This window comes from Mangifera indica, unplaced genomic scaffold, assembly GCF_011075055.1.
Source record: "Mangifera indica cultivar Alphonso unplaced genomic scaffold, CATAS_Mindica_2.1 Un_0062, whole genome shotgun sequence".
NCBI classification, from domain to species: Eukaryota; Viridiplantae; Streptophyta; class Magnoliopsida; order Sapindales; family Anacardiaceae; genus Mangifera; species Mangifera indica.
The window spans coordinates 89203-109507 of NW_025401154.1; the positions used below are offsets into that span (position 1 = coordinate 89203).

The 20305-nt window shown below is 33.0% G+C and overlaps 1 protein-coding gene across 3 annotated transcripts; it reads right to left on the reverse strand.

Annotated features, from left to right (window-relative positions):
• Positions 1-1174: 1174 nt before the first annotated feature.
• Positions 1175-16496, reverse strand: LOC123207148 (protein phosphatase methylesterase 1-like). Of its 3 annotated transcripts, none has more exons than XM_044624422.1 (14): positions 16333-16496; positions 15483-15560; positions 8240-8324; positions 8076-8146; positions 6580-6694; positions 6385-6464; positions 5686-5770; positions 5518-5598; positions 4265-4359; positions 4124-4174; positions 2623-2703; positions 2137-2209; positions 1970-2047; positions 1175-1520 (listed from the first exon to the last, which is right to left on the reverse strand). In XM_044624422.1, exons 1-14 carry the CDS (start codon positions 16458-16460, stop codon positions 1488-1490), a joined length of 1134 nt encoding a protein of 377 aa, XP_044480357.1. In that variant the 5' UTR covers positions 16461-16496; the 3' UTR covers positions 1175-1487. The 3 variants fall into 3 exon arrangements, with proteins under 3 accessions (XP_044480357.1, XP_044480356.1, XP_044480359.1); XM_044624421.1 differs by having other exon boundaries at positions 15483-15578; XM_044624424.1 differs by lacking the exon at positions 15483-15560 and having other exon boundaries at positions 16333-16495.
• Positions 16497-20305: the final 3809 nt, after the last annotated feature.

Sequence of the window (20305 nt, forward strand, 5' to 3'; positions counted from 1 at the left end):
CCCAGTGTGAACTCGTTTATCAAAACCTGGAGGTTCTAAGGCTGAAGAAATCAGAACTCATTTTGTGCTTTCAAAGATTCACCAAAGTCAATTATGAGAGTACTTGGAAGAGAGCATCGAGGTCACTAAAATCATACCAAGTAGTATTTGTCTCTTTACTGATTGGGAGAGATGTGATCATCGGATCATACCCCATGGATTTAGTCTCATTAATTGTATTAGTTACACTACAATTTCGACCAAATCGTTGCACAATTTTGGCTAGAATTAAACTAAACCAGTTTGTTGGCAATAAAAGCCACCCCAAACTGTTTTAAATTTATTTTTTATAATTATTAATCTTACAATTAATAAAATTTTGAAGATAAAATATTATTTAACTTTAATAACCATTACAAAGTAATAACATGTATTTTCATCTTTTCTTTGTTTTGGTTTAAAATATAACAGAACTTATTTACATAATGCAGATGAGAAATAATAGTTTTAACTTTTTAATTTTCTTACTCTTGTAAAACATGTAGACTTTGTCCCGTTCACGTGTTTCAAATTTGTTTTCATAAATAATAAAACTATACATACCCACTTAATATATGCAATCATATGATTTAATAATTTTAAACTAAGGATAAACATCTAATTATGTGATAACACACATAAATATGTACTTATTTATATACTCAAAATGAGTATACATAACATTGTTTTTTCATAAAATAAAGAATGCATACGCAACTTTCTAAGCATACAAAATCAAAAGGGAGAGAACACCTTAAAACTGTTCTTTGCCTTCAATACACACTAAAGTAAACAATTAATATGGATAAGTTAGATCGCTAAATTATAATTATTTTCTATCAAAATAAACAATATCGAGAAATTGAATTAGATATAAAAATAACAATTAAATCACACAATCACACTAAAACACATAAGTTTGTATGAATAAGTTAATAGGAAAAGTTAGTAAATATGATATTATAAGATTTTAAAAAATAAAGAGGGGAACAAAACAAGGAAAAAAAATGTAAAAAAAAAAAAAAAAACCCAGTGTTTTCAAGTGTAAAGATAAAAAGCAGTGAGGAAGAGAAGGGAGAAAAGAAAAAGGACAAAAAAAGAAAAAAATAGCAAACATACCACATGTGCTTTCAAGCTCTAATATACAATACATGAATTGAAATAAAAAATTTTCATTATTTCAAGAATTCTCATAAAACACAATAAAAATAACAATAAACGAACAGCCTCATAATTTCTTAAAAACAAGAGACAAAATCACACCAAAAGGAACACCACTAACCATATTTACTAAACCTTTGCTCATAGCACGATATTTTTATGATCATACATGATGCTCCACCAGTTTCACCGAACTAAAGTAAAAAAGAAAAAACAGACATAAATAAGAAACGATGCTTTCTTACTGAAAAAAGTAGCGAGAGAGAGCATTGTCATTTCAGTGTGCAAGGGGCTCCTCGTTGTTAAGATTATGACTGCAATGGTTGACGGAGTCCGGGTATCTGCAACACAGTTGATTCCATGATATATCCTATTTTCAAGTTTAAAGCAATAAGAATGAATTGATTGCTAAATAATTTCCATCTTAATGGATGTAAATAAGCTAAAAGAGTGATGCTACAAATCTCGGGTAAGATCCCAAAAGTTTCATCTCAAGTGAAATGCCACTCTACACGGCACTGATTTGTAGATAATGAATTAACTGATACTTCTCAGAGTAACATTACATAGTGTTACTGGGGATAGAAATTTTGAGATACCACTAGAAATCTATAATATTACTACTATCAAAACAATAAGCACAAAGCAAGATTGACCAGTATGATATTCCTTATTATCATGTATAAAATGCTATTCTAATGATAAAATTAGAAACATTTTGATCTATTAATAGAACAAAAGGACTAAGGATGGATCGGCACAGATTGAAAACCAGGTTATGGATACCAACCTCAACTCCATGAGGGCCAATTTGGTTACGAGATATAAAATTGAGTATTAGTGTCGCAAATTTCTCAGGAGCATCTTCCTGCAACAGTTTGTCATATGAAACTTGAAATTGTTCAATACTAAGTCTGTAAATATAAAGAACGTCTCAATAATATAACTGATGTGGACCTGTATAGCATGCCCAGTATGCCTCACAACCACCATCTGAAATTTTCCTTGCATTTGCCCAATTGTGAGAGGTCTGTTACAGAACAGTGAGAAAATTTCTCAGGATATCAAGTTGGAGAATTTTCATGATTCAGCAGCCATATGCTTGCTGGAAACTAATCACTACTAAAGAAAAAACTGAAGTGTAATCTCATCTTGCCAATTCCATTCCCTTGGAACTGAACAATGGCGAATGAGTCAGAATAGAAAATTCTTCAAGTACAACTGAAATCTTTAGAAACTTACTGCTTAATTACTAAGCTTCAGATTATGACATTTATTTATATAATATTGATTAGAATAATGTGAAGCAAGTTTGGTTGTACATAAAAAATCTTATCCATGTTGTAACATTTATTCCCCAAGAAATAGTTCCATTAAAAATGGTTTGGGATAATGATATCTATTAACTTGAAAAATTATCCAGTATGACTTAAAAAAGACAACCTGTCCAGTCTGTCTGTTCCTGCTAGCAGCAAGAGCTTTGGGACTGGACATGACAAAAATTTCTCCGAAAGCCCTTCATACCTGCAAAACAATTCAAAAGTTCAATAGAAATGAATTTTTGCAAACTGAAGAGAAAGATAAACATCAGGTTACATACTAACATCAAAATGCTTGTTACTAGTATCTACTAAGGAATCTAATTGTTTTCCATGTGAAAGAGATTTGAGAAACAAGTTTACAGAAACAAACAAGATCGTAAAGCACTACAAACAGTCTTAACCAGAGTTGGAAAATTTTCATGTTAAACTTTGATATTACTGACTTGGCCGTCAATTATGATGATCAACAGTTACTCTGGCCACCAAAGCAATTTAAGGCTTCGATATTCTAAGAGATAAATTGAATTGAAGCAAGCCTCAAAGCCCAAGCTGTGTTAACTACAGGATTCCTTTATTCTGTTACACCCAGTCCAAGCTTAATTGTTGAATCCTTGCACATTCCTTAGCCAATATACAGGGACTATTAGAGTAAGTTGATAGATCGCGTAAAACTGATGTTATATCCTAAGAAGGTCCACTTTGATATTTGATCTGCCAAACTTTAAATGACAAAAATCTGACTAGAAGGATGGCAAAAAGAAAAAAGTGGGTATCTTTCCCATTAAACCAAAAGGAACCTTCAAAGATGAACACTTAAAAATTAAACGAAATAATCAAAGGTATTATCTTCTTTTCACAAGTAAATGGTGAACCCTTTTTGTATATTTAAACCACATTTCATCTTACCATTAGATCTATCTTTGCAGGTGAATTTCAAAGATGAGAATGAAGTTCAATATACATATGAATAGATGAAGATTCTAAACACATTTACCATGTTGAAGCCAAGTTATTTGCATTTCATATACGATATATGTACTATATCCTTGAAAACAAGGCAAAAAATCAATATTTTGGTCATCTCACCAGACAAGTGTATGGTACATGCCTAAAAAACCATACAACTTAAAAGAAAAAATTGCCAATACCCAATCTTCCCCTCACAAAGTCATCTTTATCCAAGCACCACAACATTCTATGGCACTACCATTGCCCTCATCATTGTTGTGCTACATTTGCTGAGTGTGATTTCTAGTCTAATGGTTTCATTATGAGATGAAAATGTTAACACTATTCCATTATAATGATATCTATAATTTTATTTTTCAGTGGGAAATTCAGTAAATTAATGAAATTATCTACTTAGCTAATAAAAAATTTATTAGATTTTAAAGCCAAGTTGTCAAAATCATTCTTACAACAGTTCATATTATCAAAGTTTGTTTCTTAAATAAGAAAACAAGAAAAAAACTCATATTATCAAATGTTGACAGAGCTTTACCCTTCCTTTTTCCATAATTATCTGTCTAAAGAAGAAAACTCATATTATATTATGCCCTACAATTAAAGTTAATCTGCATATCAATGTAATACTTTTAAGTGTGACTAAATGACAATCATACCATCCTCTCCAATATTGCTCAGTTTCTTCCAACTGTGCACGATACACATAGCTGCAGCATAAAGTCAAAACAGTACATGTTAGCACAAGGACGTGGAAATTACATGATGATGAATGTCGTTAGGATGACACATGCACTTACCACTTCTTTGAATCATCATACTTTAACGTGGAAGGGATAGAAACACGAGCAGAGTCAATATTTCTCAAAGCACCTCCTTTGACAGTCCATTCAATCTGTAAATTATAAAACTGATTGAGATAGACAAACATCAAGGGTAAGCAGAACACACTACATCACAGTTTTTGGCCCATTTCAAGGTAGATTAGATTGTCTTAACATTCAACTTCCATCCCCAATGCTGTTGGAATCCATAGTTGCCTTCAACCCAATACATGCCATTTAAATTATTTATATCAATATGATGATTCATCCATAATCTGGTGATCAGTCTTGGGTCCATGGTCAATGTCAGCAGTTTATGAGTCAACAAGTAACATTTTATCAGTGGTCAGATATTATAGCAGCTTAATACTGAAATGGATATTTGTATGCTTTCAAGTTCTTTTAACTAGGATGTCAATTTATGGAATATATTCCCTCTACCGCCTATATTCATTATTATCAGAGTGTTCTATAGATAGGCCTATTATCTTCTCATTTCATATAAAAAGGGTAACTAAAACAATAAAACTTTCATCTATTTGTTAAATTCTTCATAATTATCCACTGTTTGCTTGTTTGATCAAACAACAGACACATGGACATCAAGTCAGCCCACAAAATCCGACTGATTCTCAAATAGTACTTGCATAATATATAGCAAAACTGCAGAAGTTTTAACCACACTCTAGAAGATCTAATGCAAAGATTGATGAGGACATCTCCTATACAAGAAAAAATTTAATGTATTAATCCAAAGTACTAACATGCTTAGTTAGCTTTGACACAATAAAGTAAATATATAATTCAACAGGAGAAGTAATAACCAGTTAAGAAGAAAATCAATTTAACTAACCCATCTAGGAGATAGAATAACCCAGTCGAAGACATTTTTAAGATCTAAATAAATTATTATTTATCCAAGGAAGAGTTAATCCAATTCCACTCTGTACAATAAAGACAAGGGAAAAGAAAACAATATTCTGCATTTACTAAAACAGTATACAAACAATAGAGTAGGTGGTTGATAAAAGCAGGGCATCTTTGAGATAAAAATAAAGGTCATCAGGGACTGGGTTCAAATCATGGCACATGTGAATCATAAAATACAGAAAAAATGGAGGTCAAACACCAACCTCAACATCAATATTCTTTGAACTATAAAATATTTCATCAATATTGTCAATAATAAAAACACTGGAACAATTGGTGTGTGACAGAAATGTACATACCGCTTTTTCAATACTTGAAAAGTGCTGCATTCTGCTTGATAGGATTTTCTGCATATGTATCAATGAAGCCATAGCTGTTCCCTAAAATGACAATCAATATGGCTTGACATACAATGTTTTAGCATATAGACAGAAAATAATGAGAATGTTAGTTTTTAGAAACCAAACCTCTACAACATCCACAACCACCAGCCCAGCCAAGGTACTCAATATTTTCTTTGCAGCAACATGCACAGCAACTGAGCCTCCCATGCTGTACGTTAATGTCAACAGTCATATAAATAGTTGACCTCAGGAGAAGAGAGACAGAAGATGAATGCAACAACAATGTTCTCTTGAGAAGACATTAATTAACAGCCTAAGTCATCATCAGTGGTAATTTCTGTTAGCAAACAGAACCTTGATAAATAGTGCAGTTATAAATTTTGAAACATGCTGATAGCACAATTTTCATTTCTAGAAAAAACGATAGCAGCAGCACAGATATCTTCAGCTGATAGAAGCATTTAGCAACAGCAAGCTAATAGATTTAAAGTTACCACTTTGTCCAAAGGGAAATGCTACTGAAAGGCTAGCCTGTGTTGTTAGCCAATATGATGTACATGCTCCCCCAGGAATTTATTTTATTGACATATTAATATAATCATTCAAATCTTTACGCCAGTTAAGGACTAAAATCATTCAAAAAACAAAAATAATCAGCAAGAATCTTTAATAACTGAAACATAAAATAAGGCCCTGCAACTGACAAATACTATTTGATTATTGCCTTTAAAAGTTTTAGCATCTTTTTGACCTCTGAAAATGTATTACATGGTACATGTGCAACACAACTTAAAAGGGAATAACTTATTTAAGGAGCACAACCTGTGGCCAACAAGCACAATTGCTGGAGGAGATTCTCCATACATTTCCTTTACAACAGCTAAAACATCATTGCACATAGTCTGCATGCATACAATTTGCTTTAAATCTCAAGGATGCAAAGCTAAAATAAGAAACTTCCACAACACAAAAACTGTAACATCCTTAAGTATTTCTTCAAATAAGTATTATCTGTACCTCAACAGAGAGGTCAAGATCATTTTCTGTGGACGATTTTCCATGTCCTCTCAGGTCCAAAGCAACTACCCGAGCTTTCTCCTTAATTTTACTAGTTGATAAAGCAAATGAAAGCCTGCCAAAAATGAATTCAGTTAATCACCTCCATAAAGTCAGAATTCAAAATCAAATAATGCTAATTTGATTTTGTCTTCAAGAATTCAAAAGAAGTTTTCTTTATATATATATATATATATATATATATATATATATATATATATATAAAACTTTGAGATAAATCAAATAAAAGACTAGACAGAAACCAATTCTCAAGCAGGAAGGAAGTAAAAAACAATGACAACAGTACACCAGTCAAGCCATCCAATTGTGATAACAAATGAAAAGACTCATCCGTTAAAAAAAGTACATCAGGAAAAAATACAAGACTTGAACTTTTGAGTCACTGAAGAAAACTAATTGAGCTATTGTATTGCACTATCCAAGTTGACTATATATTCCTCAATCAACATTCTATTGATGTGACATTCTATTCGGTGAAGTCCAGAAACTGCAGACTTAATGATCTATTTATGTAGAACTTACTTGACAGATTTTTGTTATTCATATCATTTATATGTAATCTTCTTTTTTGGTATTGGTAATTCATTGATACTTAAGTTTTATAAATTTAGGGAGTTCAAGGAAGACCTGTGGTTTCTAAAATCACAGGAAGGCTGTAGACTACTTGAGCATCTTATAATAACTTTCTTTGCCTAATTAGTATTTCAGAAGCAGTTTTAATTAGGCCTTCCCCAATCAAAGCCTTAAAATATTTGTTTCTTAGTTAGGAATCCTACTTCCGATGAAAAAGTATATGCATCTGTAAAGTAAATTAAAGAGAAGAATATAAAATTTTCAAAGTTTTAAAATCTTTACATGAGGGTCCTCCAGTTTTAGTTGCAATATTTCAGAAACAATAGTGTGATTGCTGATCACTGAGGTTGATCCCAAAATTTTTTTTCATCTTTCTGCTCTAAAATTTTTAGATCTACCTATTGTCTCCACTCTCCAGCAGCTATCGAACCATTTCACCTCCAATCAGTTACCAATTTATTTAAATCCTATTCACATGAACCAACAACCATGCATTCACGTCTAGTGCGTAAGATTCTGCATTTCCAATTTACATAACCAATCCTCTTATTAGGAGTAAAATCAAATACCAAGTAGCATCTATTAAATCATTTTTCCAGGTAATTTTTATACACATTCAAGATAGTCAAAAGTCAACTTAGGATTTTCTCTGAACCAGAATTTTACAGAAATTGTGAGTGTGGAACCAAAATATTAGAATAAGCATATGAAATAAGATGCCTAGTAAATAGAAGAACTTGTATTTCCAACTTATTTCAACAGACCATTTTACATATATTACAGACAATCTTGGATAATCATCTTCATTCATTTTTAACATTATAGAAAAGGAACAGTTTCAGCTGAAGAATAGTCAATCATACCCAGAATATCCACCCCCATGCAGGCAAAAAACCACTGGTCCTTCTGTTCCTGCCATATATACATGAAAGACCTAACATGATAAAGCATATTAGAAGAGAATAACTACAAAAAAAAGAAAAAAAAGAAAAAAAACTTGAAAATTGTCGAAATTGTCAACACAAACATCATTTGAATCAGGGATGGAGACATCCTTCTCTTCATCAAAATAGCCCGACCAATCCAAAGGTGAGTATTTTTGCAGAGAACTCCTGCAGGTAAATTAAAACAAACACCTTCAGTGAGATAATGAGAAAGAATACTAATACTATAGACATTAGTGAAATTACTTCATATATAGATATTATATCTTTGCCAGCCCTATAACTCTGAATAACTTGCCATATTTATACCCATCTCTCTCTCTCTCTCTCCCTTTAGGATAATAAACAGATTTCTGTATTAAGTGCCAAATTTACAAAACACAAGAACAAGTTGTCTCCAGTGTACAGGAAAACATATGCTTGAAGCATGAGAGCCAATGACACCCAACACTAAGAGCAGGGCACTCAGAAAGAGCCCTGACAATTAAAAGATGAAGAATCAACAAAGTCCTCCACTGTCCCTCACACTAAACTATCAATTACTCAACTCAAACCATAAGACAAATGTTTCCAAATCATGATGATAAAAGAAAAGATGAATTTCCCAAACTTTAGGGGTAGCAAACAAGTTAAACAGAAGCTCACATTTATCCCACAAAAAGAATGCTTTTTATTTGTTTTTTCTATCAGTTGAAAACACATGAGACCTTCTTCAAGGGCTTCCTCTCCACACCAAACATAATGACAAAGGGAATCCCTTTCATTCTTGTGGTATCTCTTATCCGTTGCCTTTTTTCAAATCTGAGGGGTTAATTTCAGCAACACCAAGTCTCCCTCTTGAAATATGATGGCCTTTTCGAGTGTTGAAACATGTGGGAAATGTGGCTTTTCAATTGGAACTACCGAAAAGAATGAAAACACACCCGACATTCCATGTAAACTTTTTGAAGCCTTACAATTTTGATAGTGATGAATTGAGGCAGCATGCTAAGAGAGTTCCACCCACAGTTTGTACAAATTACAACAAAAAGTTGGCTAAGGGTCTAGATCACAGAACATTGGGGGCTAACAAAAAGAATAGAATAACAGACTTCCTAGTGCTATAGGAAGGTGATGAAGAAGCTATGTGGGAAAGGGATATCATTTATGGCAGTTTAAAAAACAAATCAGTGATTACCTGCAGAATTTATCAACAAGGATGTCAGGCTCCTCTAGAGAGGGGAAGGTCTTTAAGCACTAAAACAAACTCAATACATGCCCCGTGTGGGTACGGGTGAGATAGGCTATGCTTGGGTGGGCATAGCTATATTTTCGGATATGTGGATTTGTTTCGGAAATGTGCTTTGGGTGGAAGCACAAATGGTTGGTGAAATGGGTATCAACTAAAGATAGCAAGTTGACAGCAAGTAAGCAAGTAGGTGGTTTATGTGCATGGGCTCTAGGTGGGATGCCCAAGGTTGCACATGACAAACATTAGTAAGCTAATGCAAACTCAAACAAGCTTGCATGAGGACCAAATGGCGGAATGAAAACAAGGCACAATAGCCAAGTTAGTGGAGCACTACAACAAGGGTTAGCCATGTGTTTAAGCTGCATGAAACTAAAGTTCAATAGTCTACCCTACATGATGGACCACACCATGCTGGATGCTAAGTCAGCCTATATATATAAGTTTATGCTTTGTATTTTGTTGCTAAGAAATTTGTATCCTATAACTAAACACTTTGAAAGCAAAGTGAATTGTCTTCTTGTGAGAGAAACATAAACCTGTGACAAGTGAGAGAACGCTTGTTCTTAGAGTTGAGAAAGGTTGAGTTGAGCACAATAAGAGCCTAAAGAGCAATTGTATAAGTTCACAAGGAAACTCTATTTCACTTTTGTATGATTTTAATGAAAGGGTTGGGAAATTGGTTCTTGTAACTTGATTGTGTTCTCTGCATGTCCTTTATTTCTATTGTTATGTTGCCTATTGTGCTTGTTGGATAATCTACTACTTTCTACTTTGTTCTTGATTGGTCTTGTGGGTTGTTGGCTAGCTAAGTATGGTTGCTTAGTGTCATCACAAGTGAAAAATTTGTGTGTTGCTTGTGACAAATGTGGTATCAAAGCCACAAAATGGCTACTTTGACAGAGCAGGCTAGTATACTTGAGGTGTTGGTTGGAGCATTGACACCGGATGCTACTTTTTTGGCAAATCAAGCTGTCATACATTCCTAACAGATTGGGAAATTGAGGCAAACTATTGCAAATTCCCAAAGGGATATGATCGAACGTTCTAACGAAATATTGAAGCAAGAATTAGACCTTGTTGACCAAATAGAGGACCGCGTTGCCTCTTTGAAAAGAATGATGTTGTTTTGCTAAAAAGGGCTAGTGTGAGCTATTTCGTTGCCAGTGAATTGAGTTTTTGGTAGGCTAAACAAAAAATTCCAAAACCAAAACAGTTTGGTGGTGCTCAAAATGTAAAAGAGTTGGAGAATTTTCTTTAGGACATAGAACAGTACTTCAAAGCTACCCGTGCTCTAGAGGAGGATCAGGTGAAAATCACGGGTATGTGTCCTACAAGTGACATGAAATTACGGTGATGAATGCATCTGGATGATGATGCAAGTGCCCAGAGGCCAAGAATTGAATCATGGCATGTTCTGAAGAAAGAACTAAAAAACTAGTTTCTACCACTTAATGCTTCATAGGTGGCTCAAGAAGCACTAAAGAAACTTAGACGCATGAGGTCGATTCAAGACTATGTCGAGAAGTTTAATTCATTGGTACTAAATATTAAAAACATGTTTGAAGAAGATAAATTATTCAATTTCTTCTCTGGACTTCAGCCTTGAGCGTAGGCTAAGTTATGAGGGCAAAAAGTGAAGGATTTGCCCATGGTCATAGTTGTTGCTAATAGCTTAGTAGATTATTAACTTGGTCGATTTATAGGGAACCAAAATAAAAAGGGCAAACAAAACTAGAAAAAGAATAAGCAAAATTATAAGAATGGTCGAAAGGAGTATAAGAGACCCAAGGATGAGACGTCACAAATGGGATAGGATCCACCCCAACTTAAGTCTTATTCTAGATTTTTTTGTACAATACCTCCATCGAGCGCGAGAATGTTCGAAAAAGGAGAAGCTTACTACCCTAATTGCTTTTGATAGACCGATAAAAGAACCAAAAGTTACAAACCCTCAACTTAGTCCTATTCAATTGCTAAATGCCCTTTGGAGTGAGGATCTCAGTTGCCATAAAGGCCTAATGTATGTCGATGTTGTTCTGAACGGACATCCAATCAAGGTTATGCTAGATAAAAAGGCAACAAATAACTTTGTGATTGAAAAAATGGTTTCAGGTTTGGGGATTAAAGGTTGCAAAGAGTTGTAATCAAATCAAAGTTGTGAATTTAGGAGCATAGTCTATCCACGAAGTTATTACGATTGTTGCAAAAATTAAAAAATGGGAACAAGAATGCAATTTCATGGCAGTGCCTCTAAACGACTTTGAGGTAATTCTAGGGATTAAGTTCTTTATTCCTGCTGATGTTATGGTTGTGCCTCATTTGCACAAGATGTTTATCATGAATGAAATGGATACATGTTTTGTTAAAGCTATGTCGGGTAAGCAAGATAACAAGTCGTCGTTGCAATCAGCTAATCAATAGAAATTTGGACTAAAAATGGGGAAGGTAACTATGTTTGCTGCTTTAGTTAAGATTGAGGCAAATAAGATTATTGATGTTCCATATTGTGTTGCAAATTTAATTTTTGAGTGCAATGATGTGATGTCGCCTGAACTTCCAAAAACATTGCCTCCTCAAAGGCATGTCAATCATCAGATTAAGCTGGAGCCTAGGAAGAGGCCGCCAACATTTTCTTCTTCTCGAATGTCTCTCATGGAGCTCATTAAATTAGGGAGACAGTTGAATGAACCTTTCTTATAATTCTACTTATTCTACTTTCAGTCCTGCTTGGCCTTCTTAAGACATCTTGGTTCCTCGAAGATCGACCAAGTTAATAGTCTACAAAGTTATTAGCAATAGCTATGACCATGGACAAATCTTTCACTTTCTACTTTCATAACTTACCCTACACCTAAGGCTAAAGTCTAGAGAAGAAATTAAATAATTTATCTTCTTCAAACATGTTTTTAATATCTAGCATCAAGAAACTAAACTCTTTAACATAGTTTGTATTGACTCTGTGTATCTAAATTTCTTTAGTGCTTCTCAAGCTGCCCATGCAACATTAAGTGATAGAAATTAATCTTTTAGTTCTTTCTTCATAATATCCTATGCTTTAATTCTCAACATCCCGACACTAGCATCATCATCCAGACGCATTCACCACCATAATTTTGCGTCACTCGTAAGATACATACTCGCGATCATCACCTGATACTCCTCCAAAACACAAGCAGCTTTGAAGTATTACTCCATGTCGCAAAGAAAGTTCTCCAATTCCTTTGTATTTCGAGTGCCACCAAATTGTTTCAGTTCTGGAACTTTGTGTTTAGCTAACCCAGAACTCAATTCATTGGCAACAAAAGAGCCCACACTAGCCTTTTTTAGCAAAACAACATCATTCTCCACAAAGGCAACTTGATCATCCATTCAGTTAACAAGGTCTAACACTTGTTTCAATATTTCGTTGGAACGTCCTATCATATCTCTCTAGGTATCCGCAATAGTTTGCCTCAGTTCCCTAATATATTAGGAATACATGACAACTTGTTCCACCAAGGAAGCAGCATTCGGTGCCAACTCTCCCACCTACTTTGTCAAAGTAGCCATTTCATGGCTCTGATACCACACTTGTCACAGGTTCAAAACGTAGCCACAGGCAACACATCAATTTTTCACCTGTGATGGTGCTAAGTAACCATACTTAGACAGCCAACAACCCAAAAAGCAATCAAAAACAAAGTAAGAAGCAAAAGATTATCCAACAAGTACAATAAACAACACAACAATAGAAATAAGGGACATGTAAAGAACACAATCAAGTTACAGGAATCAATTTCTCAATCCTTTCATTAAAATCATACAAAAGGGAAATAGAGTTTGTTGATGAACTTACATAACCACTCTTTAGGCTCTCACTATGTCAACTTAACCTTTCTCAACTCTAAAAGTAGATTTTCTCTCACTTGTTACAAATTTGTGTTCCTCTCACAAGAAAATGGCTCACTTTGCTCTCAAAATGTTTAGTTACAACATACAAATTACTTAGCAACAAAATAAAAAACATAAGCTTATATATAAATAGGTTGACTCAGTATCTAGCATGGCACACAATTCTCCATCATGCAAGGTAACCCATTGAACTTCAGCTTCATACAACTTAAACACAAGGTTGGTCATCACTATAGTGCTCCACTAACTTGGCTACTATGTTTTGTTTTCATTTTGCCATCTGGTCCTCATGTCAGCTTGTTTGACTTTGCATCAGTTTGCTAATGTTTGCCACATGCCAACCTTGGGCATCCCACCTAAAGCCTATGCACATAAGCCACCTATTTGCTTACTTATTGCCAAATTACTGTCTTTAGTTGATGCCCAGCTCACCGACTATTTGTGCTTTCACCTAAAACACATTTTCGAAATGAATCCACGCATCCAAAAATATAGCTATGCCCACCCAAGCATAGCCCATCTCACTCATATTCGCACAAGCGTGTATCAAATCTGTTTTACTGCTAACAGACCCTCCCCCCTCTAGAGGAGCCCGATGTCGTCGTTAGTAAATTTTGCAGATAATCACTTATCTATTTTTCAAACTTCCATAAATGATATCCCTTTTCCCACACAGCTTCTTCATCACCTTCCCATAGCACTAGAAAATTTATTCTTCTATTCTTTTTGTTGGCCCCCAATGTTCTATGATCCAAAACCTTAACCAATTTTCTGTTGTAATCTATACGAACTATGGGTAGAGCTCTCTTAGATTGCTACCTCAATTCATCACCATCAGAATTGTAAGGCTTCAGAAAGCTTACATGGAATGTCGACTATATTTTCATTCTATTCAACAATTCTAATCAATAAGCCACACGATTTTCGTAGATATGACTTTCAAGAACTTTTCGTGTATCATGCCCATGGTCCACATCCATGAAAAATATATCATATATTTCTAGAAATCAAGCATTAGCTTCTGCAAATCTAGCACAAAAGTTTCCACTTTGTCAATCCTTTGGAATGTCTACGCACTTATCATTGGTATCAAAAGGAAAAAACTACAAAAACCAATTAACCCCGATTCGTATAACATTGTCTACATATATACCCTGAACTAAAATTACAATGTTGGCTTACTTATGCCCATAATTAGGAAAATTAGAGACTGCCATCACTTTATCTTCCTTAATTTTTCTCACAAGGACCTTATGCCCATATTTAGTTTTTCTACCAAGAGTATAGACTTACTTTGCTAAGATTAGAGACAGACATTCAATTCAAAAAATGGAGTTAGCATGTTTCTTAGTCCTTCCAAACTACTATTACAAAGTTGTTCAATTCATTAAAACCAAGATAATTCCAATATTAACAACCTTGTAGGAAGGGATTACATCACAATGCTAACAGTGGTAGCATCACTTTATCTTCTTTAATTTTTCTCACAAGGACCTTATGCCCATATTTAGTTTTTCTGCCAAGAGTGTAGACTTACTTTGCTAGTATCAAAGACTGACATTCAATTCACAAATGGAGTTAGCATGTTTCTTAGTCCTTCTAAACTACTATTACAAAGTTGTTTAATTCATCAAAAACCAGGTAATTCCAATATCAACAACCTTGTAGGAAAGAATTAAATCACAATGCTAACATTGGCAGCATCACTTTATTTTCCTTAATTTTTCTCACAGGGACATTATGCCTATATTTAGTTTTTCCACCAAGAGTATAGACTTACTTTGCTAAGATTAGAGGCTGACATTCAATTCACAAATGGAGTTCACATGTTTCTTAGTCCTTCTAAACTACCATTACAAAGTTGTTCAATTCATCAAAACCTAGGTAATTCCAAAATTAACAAACTTGCTGGAAGGGATTACTACTTTAAACAGTTTTTTAATTTTCCTTTGAGGAAGTTACCTACAAAAATGAGGTCTAACTAAATTTATGTGTGCACAAACAAAAAACCAAATCCATATTAAAATGCCAATACATAAGCACTTAGTTTAACCATAACAAGAGTGTTATAAGGAGCACTTCCATAAAAAAGCCCTTATCAAATAAAACACCATAAACCCTAAGGTAACAAACTAACAGTCAAGTAATCAAACATGTGGTTTGATCCAACAAGGTCTAAGTTTCCAATCTTAAGGACCACATACCTGGCAGCAAGCCAAGAGTTATCTTCTTCCATAAGATTGTAGGATTCAGCAGGGGCCCCAGTTCCAAATTCAAGTTTGCTAAGCGGGTTAGGGATTCTGGTTTATAAAAATAAATAAAGCAAAAAAACACTTTATACAATTTTTCAAATAGTACTCATTGCTTCCCTTAAAAACATTTCCGTGTTTCCTAAAAAGGGCATCTATCATTCCAAGTACTCCTCTCAAAAGTTATCAAGTATTTGCTTTCTTAATCTCAAAAGGCACACCTAAAATGCATTGTAATAAGATGACTCCAATCTTTCAATCTAGAACAAATTTTACAAACCATTACTAGAGACAAAACATGCACATAGTAATTATCCCAACTGTTTATCAAGTGGCATAATAACTAATTTAGCCAACATTTCACTTTCCAATCTCATTGTTTCTTTAATGCAATGATCCTAAATCAACCACACATTACCTAGAATAAAAATTTTCCGACGCTTGCTTTACAAGTGAAACATAGTGAAGCCATTATTTACGAAAATACATAAAGAAATCAAATTAGAAAACCTCTGCATTTTCTCAACAATTAAGTTTATGAAAAGAACAAAACAAAAACAAAAATTCAGAAACCCCTAAATTTCAATATGTCATACAACTAAAATTATGAATGAACTGAATTTATAAAAAAAAAAAAAAAAAAAAAGCTAAAAAAATATATATCTTAAAAAGAAATCATATTATAAAACTAAGAAAGATTTTTCACGCTCTTAACAATTAAGTTTACGCAATGGAAACCATAAAACAACCGAGTGAACGCATGAAATGTAAACAGTTAACGATTGAGAAGGAGTTGAAAGCTTACTGAGAGGGAGAGCGAAGAGGAACAGAGGCGTAAGCGGTGGGCAACGGCGCTTCGCTCCGTTTTGACGGTTTTTCTAGCTCTTCTTCTAAGCTCTCTTCGGGTAGTGAACTGAGATTCGACGAATCCATTGTTTGATCAATTCAATTCCCTCAGGCTATGAATTGGAGGAAACCGAAATTGTTTTATTTGATTATCGGCGTGGGACTTTTTTAAATCTTCAATCTTAGAGGGATCTTTTTGAAAAAAAAAAAATAACCATGTCAGATCACCAAACAAGCCAGTAAATGAATCAGACGGACAAAAATACCCTGCTTACAATTTCGTTCTCCAAGTATAATAAAATTTTATAGAATTGGAATTCAATTTTTTGTTTTGTAAAATAAAGAAATGTAAACAATTAAAGATAAACACGATTGGTTGGAATATTTTCAAAAGTGATTGGATTTAGCAGAGAAAGTTATAATAAATATCTACAAAAAAAAAAACCAATAAAATTATATGCATTTAAAAATTAAGATAAAATAACACTTAATCTTATGTATATTTGACAATTTGTTAGTCTGATATGACTCGGTACAAAAAAATCATGTCAGAATTAAGTTATTTTCACACAAAATTTAACTCGAATCAACCTGACATGATTCAAATTTCGAGTCGTATTAAGATTGACATAAAAGTAACTTAAATTGATTTAAATGTTTAAAAAAATATTATTTTTAGTAAAATTTATTAGAGACAAATTAAAGAAATGTTGAATAATAAGTATAAACAACAGTTTGAAATACTTACATATTACATATAATTATATTTTTATATAGTTATAATTACTCTGATTATTTTTTACTTTTATTTAATTATTCATTAGTGAAAATAACATTTAGTTATTAAAATTATTAATATGTTTTTAAAGTTTTAGTATATAATTTTTTAGGCCATCTGTAAACAAGAAAATTTTTTTATTATTTGTTTTATCAAGATAATTTTATGAAGAAGTTAAAACATTAATCACACTTAGAAAAATGGAAACAATAGACAATTTTATATTAATTTGAATTATGTCAGGTCAATCCGAACATATTTTGAATTAGGATTAATTTGAATTATATCAGCTCAATCTGAACATATTTTGAATTAGGTTAAATTGAAAATTTTTTATACAATTTTAATTTGAATCAAATTAAAGTTACGGTCTTTGACCCAAAATCTTAATTAACACAATATGGTAAATAATCTGATTATACAAACTTTTAGATCTAATCACATGATAATTCAACAAAAGCAACATTTAACATTACAAAATTTGTATTAGAAGGAAAACATCAATGTTGACAACAGTAAGGAAGAGCAACCACCACATCCGGGAGCTTGGAATAGACCCAAAGAGTCGAACAAGTCTAATAAGGTTCTTTTGCATATTCCGATTGGACTAATCACAAGGTCAAGAGGTAAATAATCTGATTATACAAACTTTAAGATCTAATCACATGATAATTTAACAAAAGCAACATTTAACATTACAACATTTGTATTAGAAGGAAAACATCAATGTTGACAGTAGCAAGGAAGAGCAACTATCACATCCAAGAGCTTGGAATAGACCTAAAGAGTCAAACAAGTCTAATGAGGTTCTTTTGCATATTCCAATTGGACTAATCACAAGGTTAAAAGTTAAGAAGATGCAACAGACCTTAATTGGGTTTATTGAAGACTTAGAGGCCAAGGTAAGTTTGCTTAAAAGGGATTGGATATTTGAAAAATCTAAAAGAAAGGTTAATCTAATTTAAGCCCAAGTCTGAGAGTTCTTGTAATTTTAACCTAAAGAAGTTTTAAGGGTGGTGTCCAAGACTGCTTAAGTAGGCTTAATGTTATGTTATTTTATGATAATTTGTGTTAAACTAGAATTGTTACTAAAGCTCAAAACTTATTAGTTGAGTTATTTGTGTTTAATGGGCTAAGTTAATACTTGTTACAAACCCAATTGTTATGTTAATTTTAATTAGAGTTTTTGGATAGTTAAATAGGTAATGGACTTAGGAAATATGGAAATCCATTGGGTCATAGGTTATGTTAGTCCTTTTAAGGTTAGGACTGTTTACTATATAAACATCTTTTTCTCATAATGAAGGATGGATAATGTTTTTTACACCAAAATTTGTGTGTTTGCTATCTTGATTTAAGATTTCATTATTCTTGATTCAATCTTCAAAGAGCTTATCAAGAATTTGTTCTTCTGGTGTTCAATCATCTAATTATACCAAGGTTCAGTTGTTTTCACATCAATTAGGTCAAGGTCCATCTAAATATTTAATCCCGAGTCATTTTTTGTTTCAAACGTTGGGTCTTCGTATAATATTGCTAAGGTTCGCATCAAATTTCAAAAATTAAAAATCATATCATCTTCCAATTCAAAAGCTCTCATATTATGATAGAGATAATAATTAGAACAAATAATAAATATATAATGAAATTAATACATATTAGATAAGAGTTTATATTGCCTCTAATCTCTTTTAAAAAGGTTATTATATAGATAACCAATTCTAAATGTTTTTTTTTTATTTTGAAAATAAATTGATTTTATTAACTTCGATATAAAAAGGCTTTCTCTTTATGCATTAATTTGCATCCTCTAATTTGAAAAACTTTGCTTGCCTACCTAGCCAATCAATAATCAATATGGACCATAATACCCCTATTACACATTATTCATTGTGTGTTTTTTAGTCTTTTTGTTTTCTTCATCAACATATTTTTTGGAGATATTAAATTTTTTTGCCCTTAAAATTACCTACCTATACATAAATGTTACATATTTCAATGGTTTGACAAATATACCATAAAGGTGCAAAAACCCCCAAAATACCTTTGTTTTCACTGTGGACAAGTCTCCTCCTGTGACACATTGGTGGCAACCTTGCAAGGGATCTAAAAAATCATTCTCATGATTCAACAATCACAGCCTTGAAGGGGAATATCTGAAAAAGCAAGAAAAAACTAAAAAGCAAGCAATAATATTGAATTTAAATAAACTCAATATTCCATGATTGAAGCAAGCATTCATCGATAATTTCAAAGATTGGCAATTGATGATCAGAGAGCCTTCACCGATCATAACGGACAATAAGGATGAATCTTCAAAGATTGGTAACCACCGATACCATGACAGGACAATAGGTTAGTTTGTTTCCTTTTTTTAGGATGTCGAATGGAATCTTAGTCTAGATTTGTTCAATGGGTGGTTGTTTACGAATTGAATTAAATATTGGATGAGTTTTTTGTTTTCTATTTTTGAAGATTTGCATTGCACAAGTTGTCGTTTATGCCATGCCTTAGCGTAAACGCCGACCCAAAAAGGCTAACTCTAAAAAGCCATCCTTAAAAAAGCCAACCCCCGAAATGCCAACCCTAACTTGGTGCAAACGCCAAAGGTTGGCAATACTTATACCAGTTTAATTGCAGTTATATCTTTGTTAGGTCTTTTATTAACAATTATTGATAATGCAATCTTGGTAATATCAATTTTCTAGCATCTGCAATAAACTATCAAGAAAGGGAGTTTAGGTTCTATGAGGTATACAAATTTCAAGTGCATATGACATTTTCAGATGAAGATGGACACTGTGACCTTCATCAGGGCCAAACTAACACTGATTAAAAGAGCGATATTTCAAACAACCTATGTTGGGTGCTTATTGGATTTGGTAAAGCCAAGGTTTAGATTTGTTTTTATGCATGCAATATTACTTCATTTAATTAACCACAGTGACCAATTGAGAGAAATGTGATTCATATTAAATAGTGTTAAGGTCTGATTCAACCTTGTTGAGTTTGTGCTAGTGATTGGTATAATCTTCGGGTATGACATGGCGGTATCTAACTACATTGATTATGCAAGGCGGCCTTGATTAAAAAAGGAATACTTCACAGGTATTGATAATACATTAAGCTGTGAAGACATCGAAAATGCAATTGA

Bases quoted from the DNA above. Each gene is read 5' to 3' on its own strand.
- LOC123207148 (XM_044624421.1), bottom strand. From the start codon at position 16,460: ATGGATTCGTCGAATCTCAGTTCACTACCCGAAGAGAGCTTAGAAGAA. The intron at 8,325-15,482 runs GTATGTGGTCCT...ATTTACCTGCAG, and splicing joins AACTCTTGGCTTGCTGCCAG to GAGTTCTCTGCAAAAATACT. The intron at 4,360-5,517 runs GTATGTACATTT...TATAATTTACAG, and splicing joins TTTCAAGTATTGAAAAAGCG to ATTGAATGGACTGTCAAAGG.